At 32.8% G+C, this 16,410-nt stretch overlaps 1 protein-coding gene across 1 annotated transcript in view; it reads left to right on the plus strand.

The window, feature by feature from the left end:
* LOC143226981 (bromodomain adjacent to zinc finger domain protein 2B-like) overlaps nt 1-16,410 on the plus strand; it is a 166,931-nt gene that overhangs the window by 26,911 nt on the left and 123,610 nt on the right. Inside the window, 2 exon segments of the mRNA XM_076458530.1 lie at nt 4,845-4,891; nt 11,707-11,755. Of these exon segments, the coding sequence (XP_076314645.1) occupies nt 4,845-4,891; nt 11,707-11,755 (96 nt within the window).

Below are 16,410 nucleotides of genomic sequence, written 5' to 3' on the forward strand. Positions count from 1 at the left end.
CGCGTTTTGTTAAATATTGTAAGAAATGAAGCCAGAATCAACCAAAGTGTGGACACGATTAAAGAAGATCCTTCATATGTTTTGTTTTTAATAAATATGTAATCGTTGTCTCAGGTTATTTAATATACGTTTTTCTTGATACTAATAATATTTAAGTGTTGTCACAGGTAACTGAGTAGAAGTTTCTTGAGAAACGTTATACACCATATTTGTGTAGATCATCCACATGGACGTGATTTTAACTTTTTGTATGGTCAAACAATAATAGTATAAGGCAGGCATGTCATTTGGGTTTATCAACCAGTTCAAATAGTATTAGGATGAGGTAGACATGTAACTTGGCTTTATTTATCAGGCCAAGTCGTATGATGCAGGCATGTTATGTGGGCTTATCTGTCAGGCCCAATCGTTTCAAGCAGGTATGTCACGTGGGTCAATCAGTATAACGCTTGGGTGTAATGAACGTGTATCGTATTTCCATGTTGACCTTCTATTATCAGGTCACATTTGTCAGCATGTTTCAAGTTAGTATGTCTTGTGGAAAATGATGTTTGGCCAGCGATGTCTTTGTAACAATAGGGACCTGGTTCATCTATGCATTGAGCTTTATTGATCTTTATGTTTGGAGCACCAAGACTTCTGGCTCTGTAACTGGTTCTTCCATTGACATAAATTAATTGTTTGTTAAAATATATATTGGGTTTAAGAAAACTGAATTGAACAGGTTGATTCACCCGATGCACAATCTTTGTCATTGGAGGTTTCAGGTGGTGAGTTGTAGATGTGTTGTAAGTTCTGGCAGTTTTTTGATTGTTCCAGTCATGGAAGACAAAGCGAGTTCAATAAAACTTGAATGAAAACTATGTGTTGGACATCTGAGAAAAACTTGATGTTGGTACAGGTATATAAAAGTTTACTTTGGTGATTGAGAACTCCAATGTCAACCAGACACAGTTGATGTTGGTACAGGTATATAAAGCTTTCTTCAGTTATTGAGAACTTCAGTGTTAGTGAGATACAGCTGATGTATATGATTTATATGTTTGTAAAAGTTTGCTTCAGTTATTGAGAACCCCAGTGTCAACAAGACATAGCTGATGTTGGTACATGTCTATAAAAGGTTACTTCAGTTAGTGAGTATGCCAGTGTCAAATAGACACAGTTGATGTTGGTAGAGGTATATAAAAGTTTACTTCAGTGATTGAGAACCCCAGTGTCAGCCAGACATAACAGATGTTGGTACAGCTATATAAAAGTTTACTTCAGTTAATGATAACCCCTATGTTAACCAGACATAGCTGATTTTGATACAGCTATATAAAAGTTTACTTCAGTTGTTGAGAACCCCTATGTCAACCAGACATAACTGATTTTGGTACAGATATATAAAAGTTTACTTCAGTTATTGAGAACCTCAGTGTTTATGAGATACAGTTGATGTTCCAAGTCCATAAAAGTTTATTTCAGTGATTGAGAACCCCAGTGTTATTCAGACACAGTTGATGTTGTTGTATGTTTATAAAAGTTTACTTCAATTATTGAAAACCCAAGTGTCAACAAGACATAGCTAATGTTGGTACATGTCTATGAAAGATTAATTCAGTGATTGAGAACCCTCGTGTCAACCAGGCACAGTTGATGTTGTTACATGTGTATAAAAGTTTATTTCAGTTATTGAGAATCCCAGTGTCAACCAGACATAGCTGATGTTGGTGCAGGTGTATAAAGGTTTACTTCAGTTATTGAGAACTCTAGTGTCAACCAGACATAGCTGATGTTGATACAGGTATATAAAAGTTTATTTCAGTTATTGAGAACCCTAGTGCCAACCAGACACACTTCATGTTGTTATATGTTTATCAAAGTTTACTTCAGTTAATGATAACCCCTATGTTAACCAGACATAGCTGATTTTGGTACAGCGATATAAAAGTTTACTTCAGTTATTGAGAACCCCCATGTCAACCAGACATAGCTGATTTTGATACAGCTATATAAAAGTTTACTTCAGTTGTTGAGAACCCCCATGTCAACCAGACATAGCTGATTTTGATACAGCTATATAAAAGTTTACTTCAGTTGTTGAGAACCCCTATGTCAACCAGACATAACTGATTTTGGTACAGATATATAAAAGTTTACTTCAGTTATTGAGAACCTCAGTGTTTATGAGATACAGTTGATGTTCCAAGTCCATAAAAGTTTATTTCAGTGATTGAGAACCCCAGTGTTATTCAGGCACAGTTGATGTTGTTGTATGTTTATAAAAGTTTACTTCAATTATTGAAAACCCAAGTGTCAACAAGACATAGCTAATGTTGGTACATGTCTATGAAAGATGAATTCAGTGATTGAGAACCCTCGTGTCAACCAGGCACAGTTGATGTTGTTACATGTGTATAAAAGTTTATTTCAGTTATTAAGAACCCTAGTGTCAACCAGGCACAGTTGATGTTGATACAGGTATATAAAAGTTTATTTCAGTTATTGAGAACCCTAGTGCCAACCAGACACACTTCATGTTGTTATATGTTTATCAAAGTTTACTTCAGACGTTGAGAACCTCAGTGTCAACAAGACATAGCTGATGTTGGTACATGTCTATGAAAGATTAATTCAGTGATTGAGAACCCCAGTGTCAACCATGCACAGTTGATGTTGTTCCAAGTCTATAAAAGTTCACTTCAGTGATTAAGAACCCCAGTGTTAATCAGACAAAATTTATGTTGGTACATGTCTATAAAAGGTTACTTCAGTTAGTGAGTATGCCAGTGTCAAATAGACACAGTTGATGTTGGTAGAGGTATATAAAAGTTTACTTCAATTATTGAGAACCCCAGTATTATTCAGACACAGTTGATGTTGTTGCAAGTCTATAAAGTTTGCTTCAGTTAGAGATAACCCCAGTGTCAAATAGACACAGTTGTTGTTGGTAGAGGTATATAAAAGATTACTTCAGCAATTGAGAACCCCAGTGTTATTCAGACACGGTTGATGTTACATGTCTATAAAAGTTTACTTCAGTGATTGAGAACCCCAGTGTTAATCAGACACGGTTGATGTTGTTATATGTTTTTAAAAGTTTTCTTCAATTATTGAGAACCCCAGTGTCAACAAGACATAGCTGATGTTGGTACATGTCTATAAAAGGTTACTTCAGTTAGTGAGTATGCCAGTGTCAAATAGACACAGTTGATGTTGGTAGAGGTATATAAAAGTTTACATCAGTGATTGAGAACCCCAATGTCAACCAGACATAGCTGATGTTGGTACAGGTATATAAAGCTTACTTCAGTTATTGAGAACCTCAATGTCAGCCAGATACAGTTGATATTGTTCCAAGTCTATAAAAGTTTACTTCAGTGATTGAGAACCCCAGTGTTAATCAGACATAGCTGATGTTGGTACAGGTATATAAAGTTTATTTCAGTTATTGAGAACCTCAGTGTTAAAGAGATACAGTTGATGTTGTTCCAAGTCTATAAAAATTTATTTTAGAAATTAAGAATCCTGATGTCAACCAGACACAGCTGATATTGTTACAAGACAATAAAAGTTTATTTCAGAGAAATTCAGTGTGACCCTGCACAAGCTAATTTTGCATGTTTTGGTCTAGTTGACTTTAGTACTTGTTTGAATCAATATTGGATCAAAACTGCTTTATTTTATGTAATTTATATTTTTCTTTGGTTAGTGTTTCTGAATTGTGTACTGCTGGAAATACCATGTTTGTAGCTATGTATTGTTGTATGTGTCTGAAATAATTGGTTCAGTTTTTTGTTAATTATTTAATGGCGCAACATTTACAAATTTGTGAGAAATTTTGGATATGGTAAGGAACATTGAGATAATTATAAAAGTAGCTATAGTATGTACAAGAGCAATTTCTTTATTGCACGACACCATTTTAAATAAAGTCCATTTAACAAAACAAGAATTAGACTTTTACTGTGGCAGTATGTGCAGATTGTATTATATTTTTATTAATGTAAATGTAATATTAAAAAACGTGGAGCTCTTAAGACAATTTTTTTTTTTAAATAAAGGACTGAAGTTGTATGAAAATGTTAGTGTATAACACTGGAATCCAACACTTCTGTGAATTACAGCTGATACAAATTCTGTTTTAGAAAATGTTCAGTTTTTTATAAGTTTGTTTTGATGAGGTATGAATACTGTAATTAGTATTTACTAGCACAAACGTCTGTCCATTGGGGACATTATAGCTGGTATGGTTTATTCTGAATTCAAATGAAGTTGGTGATTCAATATTTTTTCCTTTTCTATAGGATAATTTAAGTCACGAAATAACAATAAAAACAAAAGAAACATTTCAACAATGATAAAATGCAATAATCTTAGTTTCAAAACTTAAGTTTACTTTAAAGATTTATATTTTATGCTGAACGTGTAAAAGTACTTTTAAGTGCCTAAATTGGATTTGTAAATATGTTACTTTAATGTTTTCATGACACAAGCAAATTATGTTGTGCAGAGTTACTTTGAAACTTCTTTATTGGAAAAGATCCTGGAGGGGTGAGTGGTAAGCCCCAGACTTATAACTGTTTGTTCAGTTATTGATGGTGGAGGGATTGCTGTTATTCTGTTCTGCAGTACTAAAAAACAAAAACAAATGGAATATTACAATCTGCCAATTTTTTAAAAATGTTTGATTTTTATTTCTCAGTTATACTGATGGTTTATCACCAAACTTAAGTTTATTAAATTGTGTGTTGTCTGAAATCGTGCTGTAGAAACAGTATTGTCATTGAAGATCTTGGTATTTCATGTTATATAAATGCTTGAGTAAACTGTATTTTAATACTTGTTACTGTCTTTTATAGAAACACCGTTGACAGCTGTTAAAGCCAGCTATGCAGTGACTAACCAGGTAGATGTTTGTTTTAAGTAGTTTGTATAAATGTTTGGAGTGAGGGAGAAAGTAGTGATATATTTTGAAAATAATTTTCCAACATCTACAGACGTGGTACGACTCCACATGTTTGTTATACACGTTTTTGTATGCTAATTAATTGCTACACATACTAACATAGATATAGATGAAAAGACAGATAGAAATATGAAAATTATAATTTGTATTTTATTTCAGTTCTGTTGCTGTTTAAAATAATAATGACTTTGAATAACTTGATTTCACACATCACCAAATTCTTTCAGCTGACCTTGAAACTCAAGAAAACTATTTAAAAATGATTTTTATGTTTTATTTTCCCTTTGAACTTTGCGCAAGTTGGAGAAAATTCCATTTCTTTCATTGCTAACCTTGCCATTTTACTATAAAACAATAAAATATTGAAATGAATTAGAGGAACATGATTGTGGCAAAATATGATTAAAAGTTACTTGTTGTAATTTACTTGAAAACAAAACTGCCAGTAACAAATGAAATAAAATACCTATTTCAAATGTTTCCTATTTGTAGTTAAGAATCAACTGATTGGTTTTATAAGTCTTCAATTCTGGCTAGTTTTATACTTACAACTTGTAGATGTTAGACACATTCTTAGGTTTTAATGTTTTATTTACAGCATCCAATTTTGTGAGCCATAACTACTTTTTTAATTTGCTGTTTGAGTTTATTTTGTTAAATAACAATGACATGAATATGAAGTGCTACATTGGCCCCCAGATTTTGAGGTATTATTGGAACTTTGGTTGAAAACTGTTCCAAGTTGGATATAATTACTTTTCCACATTTGGCTCTCTTGTCAGTCTTATTTAAATCACAATTTTAGTAATTATAACACCTGTGTTTAGTCTTTCGACTTGTTTTGTTGTAACTTACAATTATATAGTAACACTAAAAGTTTATTTATTTGTTTAAAAACCTTTAATAGTAATAGTGAGTTTCTAGAAGTTTTGCCTGGCACTATCACATGGGTACTAGTTGAATAATGGAATGAAGCATTTAAGTGTTGGAGAGTAAAAAGGATACAACATTGCTAGGCAACAAAGCAGAGACAAATGAGATACAAGTGTTAAACAGCACTAATCAAACACGTGATAGGAAGTGAAATTCTCTGTTTAACAATATCACAGCTTTTGTACAAAGTGATGTTTTGTGTTGAACAGTATTACAGCTTTTGTACAAAGTGATGTTTTGTGTTGAACAGTATTACAGCTTTTGTACAAAGTGATGTTTTGTGTTGAACAGTATTACAGCTTTTGTACAAAGTGATGTTTTGTGTTGAACAGTATTACAGCTTTATTTACAAAGTGATGTTTTGTGTTGAACAGTATTACAGCTTTATTTACAAAGTGATGTTTTGTGTTGAACAGTATTACAGCTTTATTTACAAAGTGATGTTTTGTGTTGAACAGTATTACAGCTTTTGTACAAAGTGATGTTTTGTGTTGAACAGTATCACAAATTTTGTACAAAGTGATGTTTTGTGTTGAACAGTATTACAGCTTTTGTACAAAGTGATGTTTTGTGTTGAACAGTATCACAACTTTTGTACAAAGTGATGTTTTGTGTTGAACAGTATTACAAATTTTGTACAAAGTGTTGTTTTATGTTGAACAGTATTACAGGTTTTGTACAAAGTGATGTTTTGTGTTGAACAGTATTACAGGTTTTGTACAAAGTGATGTTTTGTGTTGAACAGTATTACAAATTTTGTACAAAGTGATGTTTTGTGTTGAACAGTACTACAGCTTTTGTACAAAGTGATGTTTTGTGTTGAACAGTATTACAAATTTTGTACAAAGTGATGTTTTGTGTTGAACAGTATTACAGCTTTTGTACAAAGTGATGTTTTGTGTTGAACAGTATCACAAATTTTGTACTAAATGATGTTTTGTGTTGAACAGTATCACAAATTTTGTACAAAGTGATGTTTTGTGTTGAACAGTATTACAGCTTTTGTACAAAGTGATGTTTTGTGTTGAACAGTATTACAGCTTTTGTACAAAGTGATGTTTTGTGTTGAACAGTATTACAGCTTTTGTACAAAGTGATGTTTTGTGTTGAACAGTATTACAGCTTTATTTACAAAGTGATGTTTTGTGTTGAACAGTATTACAGCTTTATTTACAAAGTGATGTTTTGTGTTGAACAGTATTACAGCTTTATTTACAAAGTGATGTTTTGTGTTGAACAGTATTACAGTGTTTGTACATAGTGATGTTTTGTGTTGAACAGTATTACAGCTTTTGTACATCGTGATGTTTTGTGTTGAACAGTATTACAGCTTTTGTACAAAGTGATGTTTTATGTTGAACAGTATTACAGCTTTTGTACAAAGTGATGTTTTGTGTTGAACAGTATTACAGCTTTTGTACAAAGTGATGTTATGTGTTGAACAGTAGTACAGCTTTTGTACAAAGTGATGTTTTGTGTTGAACAGTATTACAGCTTTTGTACAAAGTGATGTTTTGTGTTGAACAGTATTACAGCTTTTGTACAAAGTGATGTTTTGTGTTGAACAGTATTACAGCTTTTGTACAAAGTGATGTTTTGTGTTGAACAGTATTACAGCTTTTGTACAAAGTGATGTTTTATGTTGAACAGTAATACAACTTTTGTACATAGTGATGTTTTGTGTTGAACAGTATTACAGCTTTTGTACAAAGTGATGTTTTGTGTTGAACAGTATCACAAATTTTGTACAAAGTGATGTTTTGTGTTGAACAGTATCACAAATTTTGTACAAAGTGAAGTTTTGTGTTGAACAGTGATTGTTTTGTGTTGAACAGTATTACAGCTTTTGTACAAAGTGATGTTTTGTGTTGAACAGTATTACAGCTTTTTTACAAAGTGATGTTTTGTGTTGAACAGTATTACAGCTTTTGTACAAAGTGATGTTTTGTGTTGAACAGTATTACAGCTTTTGTACAAAGTGATGTTTTGTGTTGAACAGTATTACAGCTTTTGTACAAAGTGATGTTTTGTGTTGAACAGTATTACAGCTTTTGTACAAAGTGATGTTTTGTGTTGAACAGTATTACAGCTTTTGTACAAAGTGATGTTTTGTGTTGAACAGTATTACAGCTTTTTTGTACAAAGTGATGTTTTATGTTGAACAGTATTACAGCTTTTGTACAAAGTGATGTTTTGTGTTGAACAGTATTACAGCTTTGTACAAAGTGATGTTTGTGTTGAACAGTATTACAGCTTTTGTACAAAGTGATGTTTGTGTTGAACAGTATTACAGCTTTTGTACAAAGTGATGTTTTGTGTTGAACAGTATTACAGCTTTTGTACAAAGTGATGTTTTGTGTTGAACAGTATTACAGCTTTATTTACAAAGTGATGTTTTGTGTTGAACAGTATTACAGCTTTTGTACAAAGTGATGTTTTGTGTTGAACAGTATTACAGCTTTTGTACAAAGTGATGTTTTGTGTTGAACAGTATTACAGCTTTTGTACAAAGTGATGTTTTGTGTTGAACAGTATTACAGCTTTTGTACAAAGTGATGTTTTGTGTTGAACAGTATTACAGCTTTTGTACAAAGTGATGTTTTGTGTTGAACAGTATTACAGCTTTTGTACAAAGTGATGTTTTGTGTTGAACAGTATTACAGCTTTTGTACAAAGTGATGTTTTGTGTTGAACAGTATTACAGCTTTTGTACAAAGTGATGTTTTGTGTTGAACAGTATTACAAATTTTGTACAAAGTGATGTTTTGTGTTGAACAGTATCACAAATTTTGTACAAAGTGATGTTTTGTGTTGAACAGTATTAAATTTTGTACAAAGTGATGTTTTGTGTTGAACAGTATTACAGCTTTTGTACAAAGTGATGTTTTGTGTTGAACAGTATTACAGCTTTTGTACAAAGTGATGTTTTGTGTTGAACAGTATTACAGGTTTTGTACAAAGTGATGTTTTGTGTTGAACAGTATTACAGGTTTTATACAAAGTGATGTTTTGTGTTGAACAGTATTACAGTTTTTGTACAAAGTGATGTTTTGTGTTGAACAGTATTACAGCTTTTGTACAAAGTGATGTTTTGTGTTGAACAGTATTACAGTTTTTATACAAAGTGATGTTTTGTGTTGAACAGTAGTACAGTTTTTGTACAAAGAGATGTTTTGTGTTGAACAGTATTACAATTTTTGTACAAAGTGATGTTTTGTGTTGAACAGTATTACAGTTTTTGTACAAAGAGATGTTTTGTGTTGAACAGTATTACAGTTTTTATACAAAGTGATGTTTTGTGTTGAACAGTATTACAGCTTTTTTTACAAAGTGATGTTTTGTGTTGAACAGTATTACAGGTTTTGTACAAAGTGATGTTTTGTGTTGAACAGTATTACAGTTTTTGTACAAAGTGATGTTTTGTGTTGAACAGTATTACAGTTTTTGTACAAAGAGATGTTTTGTGTTGAACAGTATTACAGTTTTTGTACAAAGTGATGTTTTGTGTTGAACAGTATTACAGTTTTTGTACAAAGAGATGTTTTGTGTTGAACAGTATTACAGTTTTTATACAAAGTGATGTTTTGTGTTGAACAGTATTACAGCTTTTTTTACAAAGTGATGTTTTGTGTTGAACAGTATTACAGCTTTTTTTACAAAGTGATGTTTTGTGTTGAACAGTATTACAGGTTTTGTACAAAGTGATGTTTTGTGTTGAACAGTATTACAGTTTTTGTACAAAGAGATGTTTTGTGTTGAACAGTATTACAGTTTTTATACAAAGAGATGTTTTGTGTTGAACAGTATTACAGTTTTTGTACAAAGTGATGTTTTGTGTTGAACAGTATTACAGTTTTTGTACAAAGAGATGTTTTATGTTGAACAGTATTACAGTTTTTATACAAAGTGATGTTTTGTGTTGAACAGTATTACAGCTTTTTTTACAAAGTGATGTTTTGTGTTGAACAGTATTACAGGTTTTTTACAAAGTGATGTTTTGTGTTGAACAGTATTACAGCTTTTTTTACAAAGTGATGTTAGGTGTTTGCACTGCTGGAAAACCTTGTTCCGATAACCCGTGGTGGGCAGAGCAACAGATAGCCCTTATATAGCTTTGTCCATAATAACAATAACAAAACCAGAATAGTTCTGAATATTCATATTTTTGTATTCTGAACTACTGGTCTTTTGCATCATTAAACAAAAAAAAAATGTTTCGCCAGGGGCTTAACCACTTGTAGCGGAATTATGTGTATAAATCACGGGAAAGGGAACCGTGTCACTTTGGACTTGTATTAAAAAACATTCTCTTACGCGGTGCGTCTCATTAATTTGCGTGTTGCATAATTTTTTGAAGTTCATATGAAACTAATTTATTTGCATGGGAGAACAGTTTTATTTCATTTTTCTTTTGCCCAACTATATTATTCCAGATAATTAAGAAAAACCCATCATAACTTGAGCCACGTAGGGAGGTGTTACATGGAAAACCATCAGCATATATTGTACAGTTTTTTTTTTCAGAACTCCAAATTTCTGTCTGAGGTTTATTGTTTTACATCCTACGTTGCTGTAATGTAATTCATGTAACGAAGTTTATAAATATTGAACCAATTTTTACCGACTCTGTATGTTTTACCACCTCTTGTTGTCGCTCTCACACTTTCAAGCCAATCACGTTCCCCAAGCCACGTCGCCATGTTTCTGTTTTTCTTGCGCTAATTATATGCATATCGCTAACCCAAATCCCCCCTCCCCCTAACTTTTCTCACTTTAAGTTTCCCGGACTGGGGAGGTGTAATAAAGAATTCGGTTTATTGATTAGCAACCCCGGATGTTATATCGTAACTTACTCTGTTTAAGATAGTTAATGTAGGTTTCTACCGGATTCGTAATGTAAATATTTTGTAGTTGTATTATTAGCCACTAGGAAGTCTCCATATTTTTATATTGCGGTCGACGCCCTTTATTTGTAGGCTTGAAATAGGAATTGTTGACAACTTGTTTTTGTTACAAATGTTCGAAATGTACGTTATATGAAATAAACTGTTTGTTGAACAGGTTGTTAACAAGCAAACAAAAAAGTTTAAAATTAACTTAATGTAATTATACCTTGCTTATATTGTTAAACATGCTTCCCACTTGGGGGATTTCGAAAAGATTAAGAAAAATCAAAACGCTCAGACTTTCTGATGGGTGTGTTTTAATTCTGATAGTGATAAAAACGAGCGACATGTGCTTCCCTAGGCCTCTTTTGTAATATTGTTTTCAGGCAAACTATTGTATTTCTTTGTAATGCTTAGAGCAAGATTTCTTGTGTTTTACTTTCTGTAACATAGAGCATCGTATTTCTGAATTATATTTGATGTAGTAAAATGTTCTATAAGTTTAACCCACAAATAAAGTTTTACCCACAATATAGAACATAGAACTTTTTTCATGCTAATTATAATGAAAATCATAAACAATCAATTGATAAATTATTTTATGGCATTTGAAAAATTGTATTATTAGTAATTTATTTTCATCATTGCATTAGATAAGTGAAAGTCTTTGGGTTTTATTGAATTTAAATGAGGTGAGATAAGTGATACAGGTAAGTTGTATCTTGAGTTTACTTATTAAAACAGAAACTGAATGATAAATAAAACTGATAAATATACAGCTAAAGAAGATAGAAATGGTTGAGGCTGTGATGCTTATCTCTCAAATGAAAATTCCAAAATAAACTAAACAGTGCAATTAAAACATGATAAAATGTTTAATAAAAGTTAGCACATAGTTTAAAGTACTTCCATTAACGAGATGATAATATTTTCTAGGTGTTGACTATGGACAAGTGTGACCAGGACCCCCACTGTTCAACACAAGGTAAACAAGTTTAAAGTTTCCTGAGAAACATCTAACACAAGAGCTGATTTTTATGTTTGTATTCATAGCCGTGCCTTCAACACAAACATTGCTGTTTGTCATTGGCACTTTTCTGCTAAAGGTTTTTGGTCAAGAAGATATTTCCTAATAAATCCAAGTAGATAGATTGAATATAGTGTGAAATTCACAGATTTAGAAGCATAGTTTGTTGGTATACACACGCACAAGGTGTAGAAGCTAGTTTGTAGGTCTACACACAGAAGTTGTAGGAGCTAGTTTGTAGGTATACACACAGAAGTTGTAGGAGCTAGTTTGTAGGTATACACACACAAGTTGTAGGAGCTAGTTTGTAGGTATACACACACAAGTTGCAGGAGCTAGTTTGTATACACACACACACACACAAGATGTAGAAGCTAGTTTGTATACACACACACACACAAGGTGTAGAAGCTAGTTTGTATACACACACACAAGGTGTAGAAGCTAGTTTGTATACTTACACACACACACAAGATGTAGAAGCTAGTTTGTATACACACACACACACACAAGATGTAGAAGCTAGTTTGTATACACACACACACACAAGGTGTAGAAGCTAGTTTGTATACACACACACACAAGGTGTAGAAGCTAGTTTGTATACACACACACACACAAGGTGTAGAAGCTAGTTTATATACACACACACACAAGATGTAGAAGCTAGTTTGTAGGTGTACACACAAGTTGCAGGAGCTAGTTTGTATATACACACACAAGGTGTAGAAACTAGTTTGTAGGTGTACACACAAGTTGCAGGACTAGTTGTAGGTGTAGAAACTAGTTTGTATACACACACACACTAGTTGTAGGAGCTAGTTTATAAATCTGCACACAGAAGTTGTAGGAGTTAGTTCATGTGTACACCTAATTTGTAGGTATACACACAAGTTGTAGAAGCTAGTTTGTAGATGTATGCAAGTTGTATAATCTTGTAATTACAGATATGTTTTGAAGTAACTAGAGTTGTAACATTATTATTGAATTGTGTAGAACTACTATTACAGTAAGGCTCGAGTTAAAACAAATTAGTAAGTTGAAAGAGAAACTGCACAAAATCGAGATTTGAAAAATTGCTAATGATGGAAGTGAAATAGATGCCTTAAAATATTAAAGTGAGTTTACATATATTATGTATATTACAATCATTCACAATAATCTAATTCTTTCCAAGATGTCAAAATCTAACTTGTAATCTAATAACTGGTTTATAATTAGTTTCTGGTCACAGCAAGTTATCTAACAGAATCAGAACTAAAATCAAGGATGAGTTTAGATAATTATTTTGATGAAGATACCTATAAATATATGCAAATATAACTTCTTAATTATTAAGAAGTGAGTAAACCCAAAAAACAATGTAATAAATTTAACAATATTTCAAAGGGACAAAAAGTAGTGTATTAGTCCATCAAGGATGTTCCTTCCAACTGTAACCACTCATTTACTTCTCATGTATTCATCCAATCTTTTCTTGAACTCACTTACATTTTCCACCCACGCTACCCTCGAAAGCAGCTAACTGTGAAAGCCGACCACCCTGTTTGTAAAGTAATACTGTATAAACTGCAGATCACTCCTATACTGCCAAAATTTGAATTTATATCCCCTTGTCCCATTGTTTTTACTGCTAAACATTAAAAACACTAAACACCAATAATTTCATATCATTATTGAAGAAGTGAGTCCAAACCTTTAGACAGTACTCTAAATGAGGCCTTATGAATGATCTACACAGTGAAACAATAGCATTTATTATCTTGTATACAATATTTCTACAGATGTTACCCAACCTCCTGTTAGGCCTGTTGCTAGCTATAATACACTGTTTAGATGACTTAACTGTTTTTTTTATCACAACACCATGATCTATACAGTGAAACAATAGCATTTATTATCTTGTATACAATATTTCTACAGATGTTACCCAACCTCCTGTTAGGCCTGTTGCTAGCTATAATACACTGTTTAGATGACTTAACTGTTTTTTTTTATCACAACACCATGATCTACACAGTGAAACAATAGCATTTATTATCTTGTATACAATATTTCTACAGATGTTACCCAACCTCCTGTTAGGCCTGTTGCTAGCTATAATACACTGTTTAGATGACTAAACTGTTTTTTTATTAACTGTGAAACAATACATCCATTATCTTTTATTTTATCACAACACCATGATCTATACAGTGAAACAATACATCCATTATCTTGTATACAATATTTCTACAGATGTTACCCAACCTCCTGTTAGTCCTGTTGCTAGCTATAATACACTGTTTAGATGACTTACAGATGTTACCCAACCTCCTGTTAGTCCTGTTACTAGCTATAATACACTGTTTAGGTGACTTACAGATGTTACCCAACCTCCTGTTAGTCCTGTTGCTAGCTATAATATGCTGTTTGACTTAAATGTTTTTTTTATCACAACAACACGATCTTTCTCTTAAAACACAGTATTTAATATATTTATATTTAAATTGTAACGATAATTAGACACTGCCTACCATTTATTGATCCATCAAATGATCTAAACCTCCCTATAGGTCTGTAACCTCTTTAATACAGTTAACCATCTGTAACCTCTTTAATACAGTTAACCATCCGTAACCTCTTTAATAAAGTTAACCATCCGTAACCTCTTTAATACAGTTAACCATCCGTAACCTCTTTGATACAGTTAACCATCCGTAACCTCTTTGATACAGTTAACCATCCGTGACCTCTTTGATACAGTTAACCATCCGTGACCTCTTTGATACAGTTAACCATCCGTGACCTCTTTGATACAGTTAACCATCCGTGACCTCTTTGATACAGTTAACCATCCGTGACCTCTTTGATACAGTTAACCATCCGTGACCTCTTTGATACAGTTAACCATCTGTGACCTCTTTAATACAGTTAACCATCCACAAATCTTAATGTCATCTGTATTTTATTAGTCATTCGAGAGTCAATATCATTGATACAAATCACAAAACAGACAACCCATCACAGAGCCTTGAGACACACCACTTCTAACTGTGATCCATTTATTACTACTTTATATCCACTTTAATAACATTTTCTCCAAATTCAGAGACTTAATTTTGTAACAAATCTTTTTGAGACATCAAACATTTTCTGAAAATCAAGGTGAACCTAATTTATAGTGTTTCTTCAACTAACATTAACCAACTTCCAATCTTTTTAACACTTATCCACCAATGAATGTTTTGTGAAAATATTAGCTAGTGATTCAAAAAACAAAATCTTTAAGTTCCTTTAAAACTCCATGATAAAAGTTGTCTGGTCCAAGAGATTTATCAATTTTTTGGTTGTCACACTTTTCTTTTGACAGTTTCTGAACATAGAATGATATATTTTATATCACCGTTGAACAAACACATGCATCTCAGGTCTGAATACTGGTACAGATAAATGTCACCATTGAACAAACACATGCATCTCAGGTCTGAGTACTGATACTGATAAATGTCACCATTGAACAAACACATGCATCTCAGGTCTGAGTACTGATACTGATAAATGTCACCATTGAACAAACACATGCATCTCAGGTCTGAGTACTGGTACTGATAAATGTCACCATTGAACAAACACATGCATCTCAGGTCTGAGAAATGATACTGATAAATGTCACCATTGAACAAACACATGCATCTCAGGTCTGAGTACCGATACTGACAAATGTCACCATTGAACAAACACATGCATCTCAGGTCTGAGTACCGATACTGACAAATGTCACCATTGAACAAACACATGCATCTCAGGTCTGAGTACTGATACTGATAAATGTCACCATTGAACAAACACATGCATCGCAGGTCTGAGTACCGATACTGATAAATGTCACCATTGAACAAACACATGCATCTCAGGTCTGAGTACTGATACTGATAAATGTCACCATTGAACAAACATGCATCTCAGGTCTGAGTACCGATACTGATAAATGTCACCATTGAACAAACACATGCATCTCAGGTCTGAGTACTGGTACTGATAAATGTCTAGATATGGGAAAGCCCCTTTATTGACAACGTTGCTTGTGCTCATGATGAACTTATTGTGAGAACAGTTATATTTCATTTGTAGCCAACCTACCATTTTGAAGTTTCAAGTCTTAGCAAGTTCAGGCTAGTACTGATTCCTTAAATATCATGAAGGTATCTGACCAAATTTCTTGTCATTATGTGACCTTAAATAAGTACTTGACCTATGAACACTCACTGGTTAGAGATGGAAAATTTTCAACCTTAGAAGCACAAAGACCAGAGATGCAAGATTTATAATTTATGCTGTGGTATTACAGAGTTGTATTTTGTTAAAATGGACTCTGTCAGTGCATGGCTGAGGTTCTGGAGTGTTAAAGTAAAGCTGTGGTATTACAGAGTTGTATTTTGTTAGAATGGACTCTGTCAGTGCATGGCTGAGGTTCTGGAGTGTTAAAGTAAAGCTGTGGTATTACAGAGTTGTATTTTGTTAGAATGGACTCTGTCAGTGCATGGCTGAGGTTCTGGAGTGTTAAAGTAAAGCTGTGGTATTACAGAGTTGTATTTTGCTAGAATGGACTCTGTCAGCACATGGCTGAGGTT

The sequence above is a fragment of the Tachypleus tridentatus genome, chromosome 9 (assembly GCF_004210375.1).
Source record: "Tachypleus tridentatus isolate NWPU-2018 chromosome 9, ASM421037v1, whole genome shotgun sequence".
Lineage (NCBI taxonomy): Eukaryota > Metazoa > Arthropoda > Merostomata > Xiphosura > Limulidae > Tachypleus > Tachypleus tridentatus.